The sequence below is a fragment of the Xenia sp. Carnegie-2017 genome, unplaced genomic scaffold, assembly GCF_021976095.1.
Source record: "Xenia sp. Carnegie-2017 unplaced genomic scaffold, XeniaSp_v1 HiC_scaffold_1, whole genome shotgun sequence".
In the NCBI taxonomy this organism is placed as follows: domain Eukaryota; kingdom Metazoa; phylum Cnidaria; class Anthozoa; order Malacalcyonacea; family Xeniidae; genus Xenia; species Xenia sp. Carnegie-2017.
The window spans coordinates 9,076,139-9,095,761 of NW_025813402.1; the positions used below are offsets into that span (position 1 = coordinate 9,076,139).

Below are 19,623 nucleotides of genomic sequence, written 5' to 3' on the forward strand. Positions count from 1 at the left end.
TGGCTGATGCATTGGTATAATGGCAACTTGTCAATGCTTTCCTTATTTGTGCATAATAATATTATCATACTTCTCTCTCTTGGGGAATCCACCGAAACTCTCTATGTTTCCTCATCATTTCAATTTGCTTTTCATTTTGTATCAAATACAACTTTGACATTTCCAAGTGCTTAATTGATCCCTGTTGTAAGAGGGTACATTTTCAAATGCATTCCTCAGCATATTTCATCACACTTTCCATGTTTTTGTTATTCAAAAGTGATATGTTTTGTAGCTAAAAAGAAGCATTGCTTGTGAACATTGAGCTGCAATGATATAAAGTCTTTAGTTGTTTACTTATGTTTAACATTTATATGCTTTTGAGGTAAATAATGACCGTACACAGGAGTTATGAAATTACAAAACTTCCCAAGTGATGCCATTTGAGTTAAATATCCATAATTTAGAAATATGTGAAGGGTGGATTTATAATCTTTTTTTCTTTGGAACGAGCCTTTTGCTAGGTGTAAAAATTGAAGGAAAGGTGAATAAATTCTCAAAATGAAAGGTGTATGGATAATATCCAGTATTCACATGTAATTTAGCTATGGGCAATTCTGTTCTCGAGATTAGTACTGTGTCAAAACAACTGGTATAGTACGTACCTAACAACTGTATATGATATTTCAATCATACGTATAATGAATGCAAAACAGTTTAATTTCAATATGTTGAAGCCATTTAGCTTGCTCACCTCATGATTATAGACATGACCGAGGAGATTGTCATCATGTTTCTGGAAAATGTCAAGTTAAATGTTTCACATGTAATGCTTCACCTCCAACAACTGCCTCCTATAGTTTCTGAAGATTAGCAGTAACTCATTCCACTTTCCATTTCTCCTTGTAAATTCACACTTGCTTATTGCTCTTCATGACTATATGCTGTCTTATCGAGAACTTTAGAACTACTACTTATCTTTCATCATGTTTTGTTGGCATTTTGTGGAACATAGCTCAGTGCATGGGATAATTACCTCGTTGCTAATAGTGAGTAAGGCATATGATAAACGAGTCTCTCCTCCCACTTGATAACGTTGTGATGTAGGTTGGCCTGTATAGGACTGCTGATTCCATTGTACAGCAGATGCATAAATTTTGAGATCCTGCATCATTCTTCAAAAGGTAAACATTTTTACCTCTTCCCTTTTTTTTTACACTTTATGACAGCCATAGCTGTTGTTTGCACATGTTCACCTTAGGCGGTATTGGTTGTACTGCTGTATGACGTAACGACCAAAACATCCAGCTTTTCTGCTTTCATTCGCGTGTTTATCGGCGCTTTAATGGACTTTCAACTCTATTTCAACGTCACTTTCAATATTTTTTCTTCCTATTTAGTTGGTTATTTCTTTCTTCATCTTTCTGGCGTCTTTTTGAAATGATTATGTTGTTCATCTATTGCCGAGCTGAGACATTTGTAATCCGTGCTTTGAAGCAATTTCATGTGTTTACTATTCTGCCTGTGGTCGTCATTCCTCGAAATTTTCATCTTTGTTCTCTCTATTTCTGTTGTTTTTTTCTAAGGTGCCATTTTCGTCTGTCGTTTCCTGGAAATCTTAACGGCAACGAGTACAGTGCGCGTACATCGTCTTTATATAAATTTAATTTCCATCCCTTCGATCAAGTGCGACAATTTTATCGATTTACTAGATAAATTGTGATGAATATATTGCATTCACTTCGTGTTTCCGTACTTTATTCCAAAACTATATGATTCCGAAAAAAAGCAATGAAACATCGTCACAAAATCATTAATGGTTATTGCTATAAGTTGTGTCCTTTTCTATGGTTTCTATTCGCAAAGCAAGAGCGTGATATATCAGGATATTACAAAAGACGTTGCATATTACGATTTACTATATTCTTCCTTAAATTTTCATATACAAAAGATTTTTCGTACCACACAATTTAATGGCTAGAATATTTAATTTGATGGTTGTTTTGCTCGATTTTGATGGTTTTAGCTCGTATCTACATTCAAGTTCTTGGTTACAGCTAGTTCTCAATTTAATACGTGGTATTTAATTCGACTTTTATACGTTTCGTACTGCATTTCATGGTTGTAATAAGTTAATTTTAAAAATAACGCAATTTACAGGTTATAGTGCTCACAATTCGATTGTCATAATGACTCAATTTGCAGGTTATCGTAGCTTATATACGTAAATATTTAACAGGTCATAAAGCTCAATTTAAAGGTTTAGGTACGCTAGAAGACAGTTATAGTACCTAATTTGATAATGATGTACTCGAATTTAATGGTTATAATTCCTCGATTTACATCTTCTTATAGAGCTCAATTTTATCGTTACACAGTGTGTCACAAAAAACCCGGAACTCACATGAATTGATTATGTATTCGCTGAAATTATTATGCACAAAAATGTAATTAGCATTCACAACATTTTAATGAATTTGACAGATCCACGCATCTGGGATTTCATGGGGTTTGTGCTGTATTGGTTATGGAAGCAAAACGAGTCAAAAGTACTGTCATGCAACGATTTTAATCACAAAATTTTTACGCCAAAGCTTTTCAAAATCAAAGCGACGTAACAAGTTCAGTTTATTTTGGGACACCGTGTATATTGTGCTTAATTTTATCATAAGGTTCTAATGCTCCAAATAAGCCCTCGTCAACCGAGCAAGCAAGGTTAATGAAAGGTTTATTATATGGCATTATTTGATCTGACACGCTTGCTTTCTTTCTCGTCCTTGCTATTTTGTACGGGCTGGCTTTCACTTCTTTAGTTTTCGTCAGTAAAAAATAAATCGTTTCAAATTGTGTTGTCTGGATATTTAAATTTTCATTTTCCGAGTTGTTTTTCCTTCGACTCAGATCGAGCAACCGGCCTCTGATTGCCTGTTAACCTGCAACGTCTTGGTTGCAGGGGCGAAGCTAGAACGCTAATTGTGGGGTAAATATCTGTTCAGCTCTGCCCTGCTGATTTCTTTTGAAATTAAAATCGCCAACAAAGGAAATCAGCTGGGCAGAGCTGAAATGATTAATATTAACCTCCCCAATTAGCGTTCTGGTTTCGGGAGCAGCAGTTGGCTTTGCAGTTTTGATATAGTTTTTATCTTTTTTGTGCTTTGTAGAATATCACAATCAAGCATGGAGGACAAGAGAAATAACAGGAGCAAGCCAGGTAATTAGCTCTCCGACAATTCCTTTTGAAGCGAAGCGCTTTCTGCAGGGCAGGGAGGGAGAGGGGGACGGTCAGAACCCTCGAAAAACTTTGGCAATTACCATATTTGCATCTACCAAGAAAATATATTACTTAATTATTACATTGCTCTTGATTTTGCATTCTTTTCTTTTTTATATTTTCGAGATCTGAGCGGCGTGTGTGCTCCATACGTGATTCCTGCATCAGTTCAGGCGGAAGAGCTGCTTAAACAAGGCTACCATCCGCAACTTATTTTACAACAATTGCAGCTGGCACAGGCAGGTGTTTTTTGTTTTACTATGTTCTGCTTTTGTTCAACAAACTCGAGAATGTGAGAACGAACGATCCTATCTCTCCCGGGGCAGATTATCCAGTACGCTAAGTAAGCTTAAGCCTACAGGCCCCGGGCTTTCGAGAGACCTGTTGTATCTGGACATAATTAGGATTTGGACGTCCTTGCTATTCCAGGTTAGCTAAACGAGCTTAATTTAGATCATTGATGCTGACGAAAACCCATACGAGCAATTGAATGAAGAGGAAAAATGGCTTTATTGCTATCTACTCTTCAAATGTTAAATGCTCAGAGCTCATGAAGTATTAACTTTTCCCATTTCCCTAACCATGTCAATAATTTTCGAAATTTTGTTTGTAGTTTAAAATGAACTTTTTCCATTTTTTACCCTATGAGGTTACAAACAGGAAATGTAAATGCAAAGGAAGGCCGAACTTAGCGGAAGAAATAGATATCGCTTAAAGGCCCACAACTTTGTCTTAGCTTACAGCTAATTAGTAATCCGCCACTGTTTCTCTGATAACTTCATGCTGCAACGTCTGAAGTAGACGCAACGCTGCGAAACACTGTTAAACAAGGAAGTTTATTAGAGTTTGATCACTTTTGGAGAGTTGCCTCATCCATCAGCAGCGTTGAAAAGTGCATGAGCAGTAGCAAAGCCAGACTGATCCTTCACATCCACACTGTGCAAATATTTTTTGTTCATTCACTGCAATAATTACGTTTTCTTCGGAAATGATGGGCACCCGATGATTTCTAGAGCTATTAATTCCGAGATAATTCATCCATCCGCTCTATATGCATCTGTTTTGAAAAATCTTCAGTTTGCACAACAGCAGCAGTATCTGGAGCAGTTAAAGGCGATGGGCAAAGGTTCAAGTATCGAAATGAAGGGAAATGCTAAGCAAAATAAATCATCTTTGTACGACGAAGAGAATGTTCGAAGCCCTATTAAAGTTAAGGTAGGATTTTAGTGTGCTGAGTATAAGAAATTAAGTGTTCTCGTGTGGTATGAGAGTGAAGGTTTTTAGTGTGCTGAGTATAAGAAATTAAGTGTTCTCGTGTGGTATGAGAGTGAAGGTTTTTAGTGTGCTGAGTATAAGAAATCAAATGTTCTCATGTGGTATGAGAGTGAAGGTTTTTAGTGTGCTGACTATAAGAAATCAAATGTTCTCATGTGGTATGAGAGTGTGCGTGTTTTTAGTGTGTTGACATAGAAAATGAAATGTTCCTATGTGGTATGAGAGTGTAGGATTCTAGTTTGCTAACTATAGAAAATGAAATGTTCCTATGTGGTATGAGAGTGAAGGATTCTAGTTTGCTAACTATAGAAAATGAAATGTTCCTATGTGGTATGAGAGTGTAGGATTCTAGTTTGCTAACTATAGAAAATGAAATGTTCCTATGTGGTATGAGAGTGTAGGATTCTAGTTTGCTAACTATAGAAAATGAAAGGTTCCTGTGTGGCATGAAAGTGTAGGTTTTTAGTGTGCTGACTATAAGAAATCAAATGTTCTCATGTGGTATGAGAGTGAAGGTTTTTAGTGTGCTGACTATAAGAAATCAAATGTTCTCATGTGGTATGAGAGTGTACGTGTTTTTAGTGTGTTGACATAAAAAATGAAAAGTTCCTATGTGGTATGAGAGTGTAGGTTTTTAGTGTGCTGACTGTAAGAAATCAAATGTTCTCATGTGGTATGAGAATGTACCTGTTTTTAGTGTGTTGACATAGAAAATGAAAGGTTTCTATGTGGTATGAGAGTGTAGGTTTTTACTGCGTTGACTGTTGAAAATGAAATTATCTTTTATGGTATGAGAGTGTAGGTTTTAGTGTGCTGACTATGAAAAATCAAATGTTCTTATGTGTTATGAGAGTAAAGGATTCTAGTGTGCTGACTGTAGAATCTCAAATGTTCCTATGTGGTATGAGAATGTAGATTTTTAGTGAGCTGACTATAGAAAACCAAATGTTCTTATGTGTTATGAGAGTGTAGGGCTCTAGTGTGCTGACTACCGAAAATCAAATGTTCCTGTGTGCTGTGAGATGCAGCTGGTCTGTTCCAATTACTTATATGGCTATTTTATATTGTAATTGGTTAATTGGCTATGTTATTTAGGGTAGCTTGCCTGTTTGCTTTACATGTTTGCTTATTCATATTAACATTTCAAACAAGCGAGACAAATGTGGCTTATTAAGTTATCATGACAAAAGTCAATCATTGTAAAAGTATTATTTTTTAACAACAAGTTGATCATTGATTCAATTCAAATCAAATCGAATCAATTATTTGGTATCGATCGTCACCATAATTTCCTGTCTATCTCATTTGTACTTCCAAGATTGAACCGGTCGACTCAGATGACGAATGTGACGAAGAAAAGGCAACCCAGTTCACTGCTGATAATCACTTGAAAATGGACGATAAACATTTAAATGAAAGTATGTACGAAGACTATCTTTAGTTATATTACTGACTGCAAACGCGTGCAATAAAATGATTGTGGCTTTGAGTGCCTTACCGCTTTCACAGTGAGCCTACAACGTTCATCCAATCAGGATGGGAGAAGTTATTCTAACTACTAGGTGATTTAAAAGAATACGCCAAAAAGATGCAATATCCCAAGTGCAAAAAAATAACAACAGCAGATTCTACCTTGAAGCGATATCTTCTATATTTATCTTCTATAAGATATCTTCTATATATAAGAGATATCTTATATATATCCAAATTTTCAATTTCATGTTTTTTGTTAAGAGCTCAATTGGGCCATCACCGGCAGCACGAACAATATTGAGCGGATGCGAGGATTCCTGTTAAACTTGCCTGAGGATTTTATTGATAGGTTCTTCATATCGTTGATGATTACTAAAAGTCGTGGAACATATGTTTGTCTTTGCATATCCCCACGTTAAAAGTCAGTAGTAAAACTGAGGGCAAGGAATTCAGCACCATGCCAAGCGAAGAGAACAAGGTTTTTAGCAACTTACCTAGATTTCCATTGCCAAGGCACGTTTTCTTCCGATGAGCTCGAAACCCGAAATCCCTAGTTTCGTTTCGCTCCATCTGTTGAATGTGCTTGCTGTAAAGTGATTAGCCAACTACGGAGCATTGCGAATGTAAATGAACACGTGATCTTGCACGGTGTCTAAAGGATCACATATCCACAAATGTAAAGTTGACTTTTACCTAACCGAAATTATTATTCTATCGAAGACTGACTCATTAATTCTACAGTGCTATAGACCTGGAAACAGTGGCGGACACTGTATGAAATATTGGCAGGGGGGGGGGCTCGTACGAGATATGTAGGGAGGTTTCAAGGCATGTCTATTGGTATACTTTTAAAATCTGATCTCCAGAAATTTAATTTAAGGATTTTTACTTACACATAATCCTACACAGTAAAGCTTTTGTGCGTTAGCTGGTACGTGTACAGTACAGAAGTCTGTCAAACAGTCATTGTTCAACATCACAGTCGTTTTATGTAGGTGTGATGTGATGGATTTGGCGCAAGATTTTAAATCCTTCAAAATTATTGGTTGGGCTCAAGCCCCCTCCTCGCCCCCCCCCTCCCCGACAAAGTCCGTCATTGCATGGAAAAAATCACAATGATTTTGGCGAGTTCCTTTTGCATCATCTTGGATATTGAAAATTGCTAGTTTTGTATGCTTTGTTTTAGAAGTGTTGATGTAAATGGTAATTTTTGAACTTTTCCCGCGACTGCATCAATTACATTTAATAAAACATTTATATTCGGTGCTCTCCCGCAAATTTTGCATTGTTTTGACGAAATTGTTTGCATCGAAACTACATTTGACGAAACGGGACAAGTTTTTCGCCACTTAGATATGCAGAGTTTTCAAATGTCCACGTCTTGTTCGTTGCTATAGTCACGTCAAATCAAGTGAAACAGCGCCTCCAAGAGTTCGTATTGAACAAGCAGCAACGGGAAGCTGCTGTGTATGGCTTCTCCGATCCAAATATGTTCAAGCAATGGTAAGTTTGATCGAAGAGAGTTGAAAAAATTTACGTGCTTGATTTAGTGCCCTGGTGCCATGGTGGCGTGTGCGTATTGTTTGCATCTTTTCAGGAACTTTGGTGACGGCGATGATGAACAAGACGCTGTCAGTCCACTCTTTCAAAAAAAATCATCAACGTCAGAGTCGAATTTCCCTCTTAGGAAAACAGGTACTCGCTGACTCGTGCTTAAGTAGTCCGCTCATTTAGTCACTGCTATGTTAATTTTTCTGTGTTCACTTACTGTTTAAAAAATACATTTCTTAAGAAATTAATTATGATGATATTCTGAAATTCACATCGCAGTAGCAAAACTTGCGGGCTGACTGTGCGACACTGCTCGTGGAAGTCTTTAAATTAGAACGAGTGACCAAAAAGGCGCCCCACCCCTTCAAGAATTACGTAGTTACTTAAAGAGACTTCGATAGATTATTTGCAGTGGTGAAGACAACTGCTCGATAAGTGAGGGGAACAATTGATTTCAAAAGGACTTAATACAAAAAAACATGCATGTAAAAATCAAATCCCTCCTCCCTTATCGTGCTGGCGACACCACCATAAGAAATGTTTTCTTGTAGCTTTGTCTGCGCATAAACTTTAGAAATGAAAGTTTATACAAGACATTTTTTATACGTGTGTGTCCTCACATGTCGTTGACGCCCAACACACAAGTGGAGTTGTTTCAACATTATCGCAAATATATGAAGGTTTATGTTATATGCAGTGGTTAACCCAGTCACCATGATCATATGAACCTTATGAAAAAGTAAGTGTCTTGCCAAAAAAACCCCACTAAACCAAGTAGTGATGATGAGCTTTTTTCAATCCTGAGAAATACGTAAATGAAGCGAATTGTCATTGAACTGTAGTTGTTGCATTTCTGGCAGTAACATGACCACGTCATTCCTGCTATTTTTTGCAATTTATTTTTCGTTAAGTTGCTTCATTGAAATTGCAAAGTTGTGTTTGACGATTGTTTACATTACATTTTCGTTTCATTTATTCTTCAACAGTATTTTTTTTAATTCTACACATTTCTTCAAATTTGACTAGCTACAAACCGATTCACGATGATTTTCTGTGGTGCTACTTTTTTTGTGTGTCGAAGATCAAAGTAAACATGATTTCACGTTTTCTGCAAGCGTCTATGTAATCACATATTTGATTTTCGAAACAAATACTTGCAGTCGTTTTCTTTGCTTAAATGTCTGACTTACGCCTCTGATGATAAAAATTCAGAATGGTGAAGATGTGAATCATCTTTTCTTTTTCCTGTATTTGATTGGCTGATATCTTTCAGAAACTAGTTTATAGGATAACTAAACACGATCAAAACCTTTTTCTTCCGCTTGTATCACAAACTTAAGTTGGCTATTGTTATCAGTATTTTGGACTATGCGATCTTGTCCCTGTTAAATTTCGTGTTCATGTTCATCTTTTTGTGTTGTCCAACGCATAAGCTATTACATGTGCCGAGTTTTTGATGTATGCTATCAAGTATTGTTCTGTACACATTTTAAAGTGTTTTTGTTCAACCTAGCGTCCGAGCCCAATCTCAAAGCAAAATCAAAACTTCGAGCCAGGGTATCAGAACATCGTTCTTATCTTGGTTGCATGGGTAATGCTGCTCTTCCCCGTCGTCGTGAGAGGAACGGCATTAAATCTGGTAAGCTTTCGATGCAATTCTACGATTTTTGAAGTGCAATGTCGCGTTTCGTTTGTCGTGTATGTTATTTTATTTGCGCACAGTCAAATTTGAGACGGTTGCCCAAAGCTTACATAGCGCTATCCACCAATGGATACGATTTTTTCCGACTGTTTCGAAAATGTCTTAAAAAGCAAAACGCTGCGGTTTGAATTGGTCAATCGGAATGAAATAGCAATTCAACGAAAACAAAGTTTTGTTATGGTGCGGAAAATTGATGCAAACTCCAATGGACAGCGCCATCCCGCTGCCTTCGTGCAATCTTTCCATAATGTGTTCTTAAACTGTTTATGATACCAAATTTTACCGTAATGTTTTCTGATTGATCGCAAAGAAAATTCAAAATGACTCAATAACTTTTTTAATAGAATTGTGTTATTTTATTTCTTTTTTGGAGATATCGCATCATTAGTAGTTTTTATTGATCGTCGGCATTAAAATCTCTAACTTTGACATTTTAAATTCGTCTGCTTATATATTCATTAAACTGTTGTATTGTGCATGAAATGCTCTAACAATGTGGAAAATTGATGATGAGCACTTTAAATTTCTATTTCGCTTTTGAGGGACCTAGGAAGAAACGTTCGTGTTTTATTCATTCCACAAATGAATTTTCCGCAAGCGAGCATTTTTGAATTATTAAAAAACTGGCTGTTTTAGGTCTGAGATTTGTTGTTGCAATCTTAACATTTTTTCAAGTTTGCTTACAATCTCGTACCCAGGTTCCTCTTTGCTTCATCGAGATGTGAGCGTCAAAGGAAATTACCTGGGCACGAGGGTCGGTTTCCTTTTAAATCTTCTCTTGCAACATTGTTTCACTCCAACTTTTTTTCAAACGCTGCCATACACGTACCAATAGCATTTGTGAAAAACCTGAGCGTCTTTATTTAGCTCCCTTCCATTCCCATTTGTTGCGAACTGCATGGAAATGTAATTGGCACGAAACTTGTACTATATATTTGCAATTAGCATTTCAGTGAATAGTTATTGGACGTTGTATTTCTCGTATTTTGCTACCCTATTATAATTTCTGTGGCATGGTTATTGTACTTCGTATATCTCTTCAACGACTCCAAAGGTTGTTATGTCGCGCCAGCTAATTTTCGACTTAATCGTGCAGTTTGTTTGATGATGTTTTAACCTATAACACTGAACTTTTATGCTATTGCAAGACTGCGCATGCTTCTACCACATGTTTAGTGTGATGTTGTGTGATATCACTTTCGATATTGGGCGCTTCTAATGGCATTATATATATATGTATATCGTGAGGCGTGGCTGCTAAGTTTTTTATTTAAAAAAATGGCGTCGATGCAAGCAACACGTGAAATCGAACGAAACATTTCCATTTCCAATTTTCGCATGGAAAGGACACTGGACATCTTTGGCAATTCTCGACAGTTTAAACTGCTTTCGAAAACGGATTAAAAAACTCTCAACGTATCGTTTAACACTTAAACGATAATCAATCACAGGAGTGAATGTGTGAAGACGTGGGAAGAACAAGCGTTGTCACTTGTCAAAAATTTCCTTTGATTACCTCTTCATCTAAAGAAAACTGCAATGTTTCCAGACTCGTGGGTGTATTATGGAACGTGCACGATCTTTATCTAAGTTTGGATAATTTATAATTTTCATGCAAATAAGTAGTTACATAATTGAGCGTACAACCAGCTCCCTATGCTCCACCGACTCAAGTTCAGAATAATGCTCACGCATTATTTTGATCGAGCAAGCCAAATGTAATCGCTATGTAATCAGAAAGCAACCGGTGCAAGAATATACAATTCATCTTTTCGGTTGTTCGTATAAAATAAAACAAACTCCAAACAAACTCCAAAAAACAACATCTTGACAAGTCAAGATTCGAGTTACATTATCTTGAGACAAGATTTAAAAGCAATATTTCGACTTTATCATAATAGCAATGCAGGGAAGACGTTTATTGGAGAGAGTCGTCTAATAGAAACTCGCGCTTGAAGGGGAGAATTTAGAGAGGGGTTAGCTTGACGATGAAATAAAGTCGAAATACTGCTTTTAAGTCTTGTCTCTTGTGTATATAACTCGAATATTGACTTGTCAAGATGATGTTTTTTTGGAGCATATTTCATCTTACATTTCTTTAAATTGTCGGTATAGTTCATTCTTGAAAAACCATGCTGAGAATGTGCAACACTCTCTTCATTTTGCCCGCAGTAAGAAAAATACCGAAAAAATCAAATCGTAAAGAAGAAAACAGCTTAGCCGAGATCGATTCGCCGAGAATTAGCCGAGAACATTTTTGGTATTCTGTACCTGTTTTTGCGTGCTTTGCAAAACAAAAACGCCCCTTCCATTTATGTATGCACACTATTACTTGTTATTTAATTGTTATTTCGCTTCGATCGGAAAAAAAATGTAACTTGTTGTGCACGATTCACTTACGCCCACGCCGACTAGTCCCACGTCACCGACCTCGATGCCTAAAACATATTTTGAAATTTTCGTGTGCTATCGATGTTATCAGAGGAGGTTTTGTATTTATTTGCTTGTTTGTCCAATTGGAATGTACTCGTCGAAGACGTGCTGCACACAGGCCAGAGATTACATACGGTACACACGTGTTTGAGGAAAGTCGTCGGCAACTCTCATCTTATTCAACGATTAACGGAATTACGAACGCTTAAATTGATACCCGCCACTTGACGCGCAGTCGAAGCGAGAATATATACGTGCCGTGTGCCGTACGCGTGCATATCGATGTTGCTGAGAGTGGTTGAAGAGCTGCAACCTGTGGAAATGTCCTCGGACACTGAACAAATGTTTGAATTACTAAAACGTCGTTTGACATAAGGATATTTCGAGAAAACTTTCTCTGTTCTACGAACAATTTTGCGACGCTCTATTGAGGTGATGAATTTATTCCGTGTATTTTGTGTATTTTCATACATTCATTATAAAGCAATTTATGTACCGTACTCGCGTCCAATTCACTTGAATGTGTTGCACGAACACTTTGCAATGAAGCTTTCCTATTATTCGCCCGTCTCACCTCCGACATTACAAGTCGTGATATCATTTGCCGTTTTGCTCATGGCTCCCCCGTCCCCTGTACAACACTGATCTCTAATAGTAAATCAACGGTTAAGTCATCCGACGGCTAAAGCACGCAGCATGGTGTAACCGCTTCGTTATTGTGAAATAAACAGGAAGTGTGATTTTCATTGGAGTGCAGGGGTTTCTATCTGCCATCTCGGTTGTAAGCTACAGAAATTGGACAACTTTCGTGTTAACAAAAGAATATGCTCATGTTACATGTTTGTAAATGTAGATCGTCCAGGTTGGTATAGTCCTGAGAAGGACTGTTTTTGTTGTCGTTGACTGACGTTTCGACAACCTTAGCGGTAGTCATCTTCGGAGTCAAATGATGAGTCATACTCCCGGGTACAAACAATTTACTTTAATATACTCATGTGTTAACACTCGCCATTCTTTGCAGGGTTTTAGCGATTTACTGCGTGAACCGTTGATTTTCAAAACTAGAATATTTTTATAATATTGGAAATTTTATCTCGATAGAAGATTTGCCATACGGATACGTTTGGCGGAATCATGGGGAAAAAATTTTACTTCAGGTTTGCGTTATGCTTGGTACAATGATGTACGTTGGAATCTTTAATGTACTGTACTTAATGGCTTTACAACCCCTAATTGCTGACTGCTGTTGGGATAAGAAAATATCGTTTTTCTATTTTTAAGTTCGTTTCCTTGTTGTTTCACCTCCGCGTTCTTTGTTCACGTGGTTGAAACATCGATGCGCAATTGGTTTTGTTTTACGATTTCTTTGTCATCCAATCATTTTCGGTCATGGTTTGTTGTGTGTTTTTCGTGGGCAGTTGGTTCGCCCACGCAATTTTGGCCTCTAGTTCTTTCGTCCAAATAATAGTTAATGACTATTGCTTTGTTTTGCGCTTCCTTTTTCGTGGTTTACGCATAAAGTCGCTCATGTGGTATTGTGAAATCTTCTTCGTTCTTCCGAGAGCACGAAGAAAGCGCACGTTGTGTCGAAGAGCGATATTTTGTCTCGGCATCGTGTTGAAGATCAACGGTACGATGTAAATCGTTTTGCAGACGCACAGTCGATGTGCACTTACGTTTGCTTTCACACCTCCCACGCACTGCCAGCATTTAGACGTAATGAATATTACATTTTGACCAATAGGAGACGACGAATGTGTGCTTTTTACGTCGTGCGTTTCCCACATCTTGACTTCGTCATGTTCGCAATAACAACAGTTCTCTCGACCAGTCTGATCAACAAATGCCTATGACCGAAGGCCCTGTTCAAAATAGCCTATAGTTTTACTGGCTATTTGTCTCGTTCTTGTGCAACAGCGACATGGTGTGGGCGGATATTCCCAATTGTTGCCCTAACAACGCTATAGGTGCACGCCAGCATCTCTGACAAAGCTGTGTAGTTAATTGTTCGAAATATTTCCCGCTGGATATTTCTTTCGTTCTTGGGCAAGTGAAAGAATCCTTTTTCTCTACACAACGAAGATTATCATAACTATAGACTTTGGAATTTGACGGCCTCGCGAGCACTGAAATAGCGCCATTTTATTCGTCGTGGGCAGAATATAAAGCTACAACCTTCTTGGCGCATTTCGTTCTGTTTAAGTGGAATAATGGTGTTTTAATGAAAACGGGAAGACATTGCCACTGTATGGGTTCGGTTTTCCGGAAGTGCTTAATACGAATCGTGTTCTCAGCGTTGCTCGTCTAAGTCTGTTTACATACATCATATGAACGAGAAAAGGCGAAGACACCGAAGGCCTTTAGTTTGAATTATCACATCTGCACCTTGTGCGTGGCCATTTATGCGACGAGTCTATGTATAGAGGAGAGGAAATGCGCTACAATGAAAGCAACAATCGGAGTTCACCCTCTCCTACGCTTCGAGATCAATTGCTGCGTAAGCTTGTCGAAAGCCGTTCAGGTCAGTGATTTACTGCAAGGGAGAACCGCGAACGCCATAAAATCATCATGTACATTATGTCGTGTTCATGTTTTGTTTGTCAATAACCATCGTTCACATACACGCTGTGACGTTACTAACATAACATTGTCATAATTAAAGCAGACGTGTGTCAATATATTGCATAGTCACTTCAGGCGAGTGTCGAAGGAAAATAACGATATCTGTGAACGGGCAGAAATATTATTAATTAGTAGGGATATTTGTAGTTTTATGGATTACTCGTTTCGTCGTATTTGCTTTGCCCATTCGTGGCTAGCTTTCATTTAATTCGGATTCGGCCTCAAAACGACATTTGTGTATTAAATGATCGACTCGATCATTGTTGAGGATATAGTGTTGTGTTCACTTTTCACGTAGATAGCCGAATACGAAGTTAATATTCGTGTTATGTTGGCTCATGGCATCGCTTGACGAGTTGTTTGCAACCTGTGGCTTGTTCGTCGACTGTATTAAAGCGTCGTTACAGCTCGAGGGGAGGCACCTGGTTCCCTTTTCACTATATGAATATTCCTATCGGATCTCAATGCTGTCAATAAAATCTGCTATTGTCGTCGATTTTGATACAGCTAATAATACGTCGTAGCGCCTTTTAAAATCTGTGAATAGCTGTGCCGTTCAAAAATGTATTTCGGTCTTATGTCATCGTCGAATAAATCGAAATCAGGAAGCTTTTCGAGTCTGAACCAGTTGCATCCCCCCTACATACATTGACACCACAGCGTTACGTTGCTCATTGAATGAAAAACCACTACTTGCTCTAGTTAATTGCAGTTAGCTAAACATGGTGGGCGGCAACAACAGTTACCGGCTTAATTGTCGATAGTCTTCTTATATTCCAAATAACACAGTCTATCTACATTTTAGCATTTCTTAAGACACTACGGCATTGTATCAAGTTTTTTGGTGACATAGCGTAATCGCTCACATGATTTTCAATTGTCAAAACAACTCACATCTGGCAAAGATGCCAAGGAAGTTCTCTTGTCCGCCGTCATTGACGTTTTTCCTTATTAGACTAAGTCTTGGAAGGTTCAGCATAGTTTACCGATTCTATGGTAACGACCTTTATCGAATAAAGAACGCTTTTTGTTGTTGGTCTACTGAGACAGAAAAACCGTTCATATTTGTCGTCTTTCTCTCCGCTATATCTCCCCTCTGTCTCCTTCATACACCGACAAATGCTTTGCAGTCATTTAGTAATACCTATGGTTTCAGTGAACTCTTCATGACGAGCTCGTGATCGTCACAATAGATATGGGCACCCAAAATAAATATAGACGCTTCCGTATGTTTTAGCAATTTGCTTATACCATTTATTCATTACTTGGGTAACAATGTGTGCAATCTTGTTCTAGCGGAAACGAACAGCAACATGGACTCCTCCGAAAGTTCGCCAGCTAACTCGCCAATTCAATTTTCACGTGCGGGGGAGTCCCCTTGTAGAGAGGTGAGCATTCCATTTTGTATTTGTAATTTATAGTAAAATGTTTCTTTTTGAGAAATTTCTTTTTTTATGTATCTTGAAGGACCGTGTTACCCCTCCGACGTCACACGATGCCAGACACCTTGCTCCCTCCGACGCGCAGCCCAACATTCGCTTTGGAAAAGCTCCCACACTAGGAATACCATATGTGAGTAGCATGAATACGTATATTTCTGCGAGTTCTTCCATTTTGATGAAAAACAAAATACTACAACTATTTCTCACAAAACAGTGAGAAATAGTCGAGACTCCCCTGTGACACAGACGTTTTCCAATATATTTTGTATTTTGAGATTCAGTTTTCTTCTCACCAGGGCACCCCTATCTCTTTCCCTGCTGGAAGTTTGCCAAACCTTCAAGCTATACCAGGCGCTGCGAATCTTGAGCCTGCGCAATTGAACCAACTATTACTGAACTCCGCATTGGCAAGCGGCATGTTCCAGCCAAGTCCTGAGCAAAGACAATTTCAACATCGGCTGCAGAACCAAATGCTAAGTCAAGTGCTTTCCGAAGGAATTGACAAAGAGACGGAGAACGGGGTGAATGTAGCCGCATTACGTCAGGCGCAATTGAAGGCACTCGCATTCACGCAGGCGCAGCATGCCCAAGCTGCTGCCTTAGCTAGTTCTGTTGCGGTAACAGGTTGTGCTCCCACTAGTGTAAGTGGACAGCCTAACCCGTTACGGCGCAGTCCTCAACTTTCACCGGCTAGTGGCACTTCGGTAAAGCGACATAGACCATTGCGGCAGACCCAGTCTGCGCCCGGTCTGTCGTTGCCCGCTAACCTGCACGCCCAACAGCAATTTCAGCAACAAGCGCAACTGTTGCTGCAGCAACACTATCAGGCGCAGCTGTTGCGGCTGCAACAGCAGCAGGCATTGCAACTTGAAATGCTGCGGCAACAATTGGGTCAACAAAAGTTCGAACAGTTGCTTCTTTTGCAACAGCACCAATCCCATTTGCAAGCCGAACAAGATTCAAAGTTAATGAAAGAACGCTTAGAAGCGCACCAGACTAAAGACTTAAACGAGCATCTTGCTCTATTGCAACAAAAGCAGCATGCGATAAACGAAGAACAAGAAGCGGGCGTTGTCATGGAACAGTTGAAAAGACAACATAACATTCAGCAGCATGTTGTACCGGAGCGCATTCACACGCATCAACATAATGCACTCGAAGCTAGCGCGCCTGTACATCGCCCTCTATCACGGGCGCATTCTTCACCGATTGTCGTGAGTCGTATTGCTGGGCAAGGTGCTTCGACAGGACTAGTGTACGACACCCTAATGTTGAAGCATCAATGCACGTGTGGTGATGTAAGTTCCCACCCTGAACACCCTGGAAGATTACAAAGTATCTGGGCAAGACTTCAAGAAACCGGAGTCGTTTCAAGATGTGAGGTAAGCAGACATATCTGTATATAGCTTTCGATTTGAAATAATTTATGTTCTAAACAGCTGTTTGAGTAATAAACTCTCTTTTGACCATTCACATACTGCTACGTATAGTCCTTCGGTTTAGCCGTTTGAGTAATAAACTCTCTTTTGACCATTCACATACTGCTACGTATAGTCCTTTGGTTTAGCTGTTTGAGTAATAAACTCTCTTTTGACCATTCACATACTGCTACGTATAGTCCTTCGGTTTAGCCGTTTGAGTAATAAACTCTCTTTTGACCATTCACATACTGCTACGTATAGTCCTTTGGTTTAGCTGTTTGAGTAATAAACTCTCTTTTGACCATTCACATACTGCTACGTATAGTCCTTTGGTTTAGCTGTTTGAGTAATAAACTCTCCTTTGACCATGTACAAAAAGCTTTGAATCTAGTTGAGTTGCTGGCTTCAAACCTTGGATGGAGTTAGCCTTCCAGTTATGATCAGCTCAATACATAGCCTATAAAGTACAACACGTGAAACTCTAGTTAGAGAATTGTGTCTCTTTATATTCTATTTTTCAGCGAGTTCGATCAAGAAAGGCGACGTTAGCGGAAATTCTTACTGTTCACAGGTAATGGTTTCTCTAAATGCTCTCCACATGCCACGTTTGATTGCCATTTCATGTGAAGTTCTTCCAATTATTTTTCCAATCTGTCGGTTTGCTTGATTTGCAAGTTAATGTAACCATGGTATGTGAAGTTCGCGGGAAAAATAAATAGATGTTCTCTGTTGTAGTGAACAACACACGATGCTCTACGGTGGAAGCACACAGCTGAGATCAAGAGGACAGAATGGTAATGTACATCGACGTGTACTTTATATGTGTTTCCACGGGTTGGTCTGAATATGGAATGTTACGAGAGTTGAGAGACAGAGAGAGAGAGTTGGATGAAATAACACGAAACTTCGGAACTTTAAATGAAATGCAACCAGTATTTGACCCACCTCTCACCACTTTTCGAATCAATTTAGCCTACACCTGTTCATGTTCTCACTCGATGGCGGTACGAAAGTTCAACTGATATAGATTGGAAGAATGTCATTAACAGCTTTTGCAAAATTTGATGCTTGATTAAAACATTTTCCATCACCGACCATTTTTATAGCAGTTACAATTATATTCAACTCTTATTGTTCACCTGATTTTGACTCATAGTTAGATGTTTATACTGGACTCTTTGTCATTGTAAGGTTTTAGTGTCTCCTGGTAGCTTTTTCCTTTATACAACGTTAGTTCGTCGCACAGTTTTTCACGTTTCCATCGGTTGAAAAGCTCTAGACCTGAAAGTAAGAACTTCAAAGAATAATGAACGTAATTGGTGTTTTATATTTGGTTGCTCCGATTTCCATTTAACCCTTAAATTGCCTGCATAATTGCTCATTTGAGTTGCAGACGGTTTTGTGATTGGTCGTCGTGTGTCTCAAACGGCAAATAAAGCGGCGAACAGTTGCAAAATCTGTAGTCCGGAAGAGATGGGAGTAAAAATTTTTTGTGTACTTCTCGCAGGTGACATGACGACCTTGAAATGTTTTACAACGTTGCCATGCTCCGGCCTTGGAGTTGATGCCGATACGATATGGAACGAAGCGCATAGCGCCAACGCTGCACGAATGGTAAGCTCGTTTAAACAAACCGCCAGTTGTGTTGGTGATACATTGTTTACGAACTACGTCTTTTTTTCTCCGTCCCATTATGAGCTCTGCTGACAAGAAAACTTGCTGCTAGTCAGAGCAAGACAATATCTTGATAATTCGTATTTTTCGCGAATACACGAAATAGATTCCGAATCAGATCTCTAACTAGTTATTCGGCCGTGGCTTTGCACTGTTGGATTAAGGGTTATCGTTGTTGTGTTTAGGGATTTATTTCGCGTATTTGTAGAACACGGAATTATTGACCTATATCAAGAGTTTCGAAATTTTTCACTTTGTTAGTAGTTCATACTGCTCCACTCATCAAATTTAAATCATGAAGTCGTCTTCAATTTTTTGCAGGCCGTCGGCTGTGTCACTGAACTTGCCTATAAAATCGCCTCGAGAGATCTTAAGGTGAGATCTTTATGCGATATTGAGATAGGGAGAATGACAACACGATTCATATCAAAGTTGTAATATATTGATGCATTAGTCAATTGACGTCATTAATACTTACTATAACAAAGCTCTTGCAGGCTCATATTGTCTCGAGTAACTTTAACCGTTTGTCTTTGTTGGCAAGAGTGGTGACGTCACTTCAGTTTTTATCACCGTTCAGTTAAACTTTTCTTTACTTTTTTACAAGCGAATTAATTTGATCGATTTTTTGTGCAGAATGGTTTTGCCGTCGTTCGTCCACCAGGCCATCACGCAGAAGCACATCAAGCTAAGTAAGTATGTTCAAAATGAATATACCCAAGGGTATTTTTTGTTCAAAATTTTTTGCGGAGCGAAAATTACTCCTATTACTCATGAAAC

General features: G+C 38.6%; 1 protein-coding gene across 2 annotated transcripts in view; it reads left to right on the forward strand.

Annotated features, from left to right (window-relative positions):
- LOC124435305 (histone deacetylase 4-like) overlaps nucleotides 1–19,623 on the forward strand; it is a 30,886-nt gene that overhangs the window by 802 nt on the left and 10,461 nt on the right. Inside the window, exons 2-16 of one of the 2 annotated variants that reach the window (XM_046985278.1) lie at nucleotides 3,141–3,190; nucleotides 3,377–3,489; nucleotides 4,328–4,465; nucleotides 5,844–5,943; nucleotides 7,396–7,501; nucleotides 7,596–7,693; nucleotides 9,063–9,188; nucleotides 15,603–15,694; nucleotides 15,774–15,878; nucleotides 16,045–17,130; nucleotides 17,691–17,740; nucleotides 17,905–17,963; nucleotides 18,677–18,783; nucleotides 19,165–19,218; nucleotides 19,480–19,535. In XM_046985278.1, the coding sequence (XP_046841234.1) occupies nucleotides 3,157–3,190; nucleotides 3,377–3,489; nucleotides 4,328–4,465; nucleotides 5,844–5,943; nucleotides 7,396–7,501; nucleotides 7,596–7,693; nucleotides 9,063–9,188; nucleotides 15,603–15,694; nucleotides 15,774–15,878; nucleotides 16,045–17,130; nucleotides 17,691–17,740; nucleotides 17,905–17,963; nucleotides 18,677–18,783; nucleotides 19,165–19,218; nucleotides 19,480–19,535 (2,324 nt within the window). In that variant the 5' untranslated portion in view covers nucleotides 3,141–3,156. Of the gene's footprint in view, nucleotides 1–3,140; nucleotides 3,191–3,376; nucleotides 3,490–4,327; nucleotides 4,466–5,843; nucleotides 5,944–7,395; nucleotides 7,502–7,595; nucleotides 7,694–9,062; nucleotides 9,189–12,603; nucleotides 14,206–15,602; nucleotides 15,695–15,773; nucleotides 15,879–16,044; nucleotides 17,131–17,690; nucleotides 17,741–17,904; nucleotides 17,964–18,676; nucleotides 18,784–19,164; nucleotides 19,219–19,479; nucleotides 19,536–19,623 lie in introns of those variants that run through there. The other variant, XM_046985341.1, reaches the window with a different exon arrangement.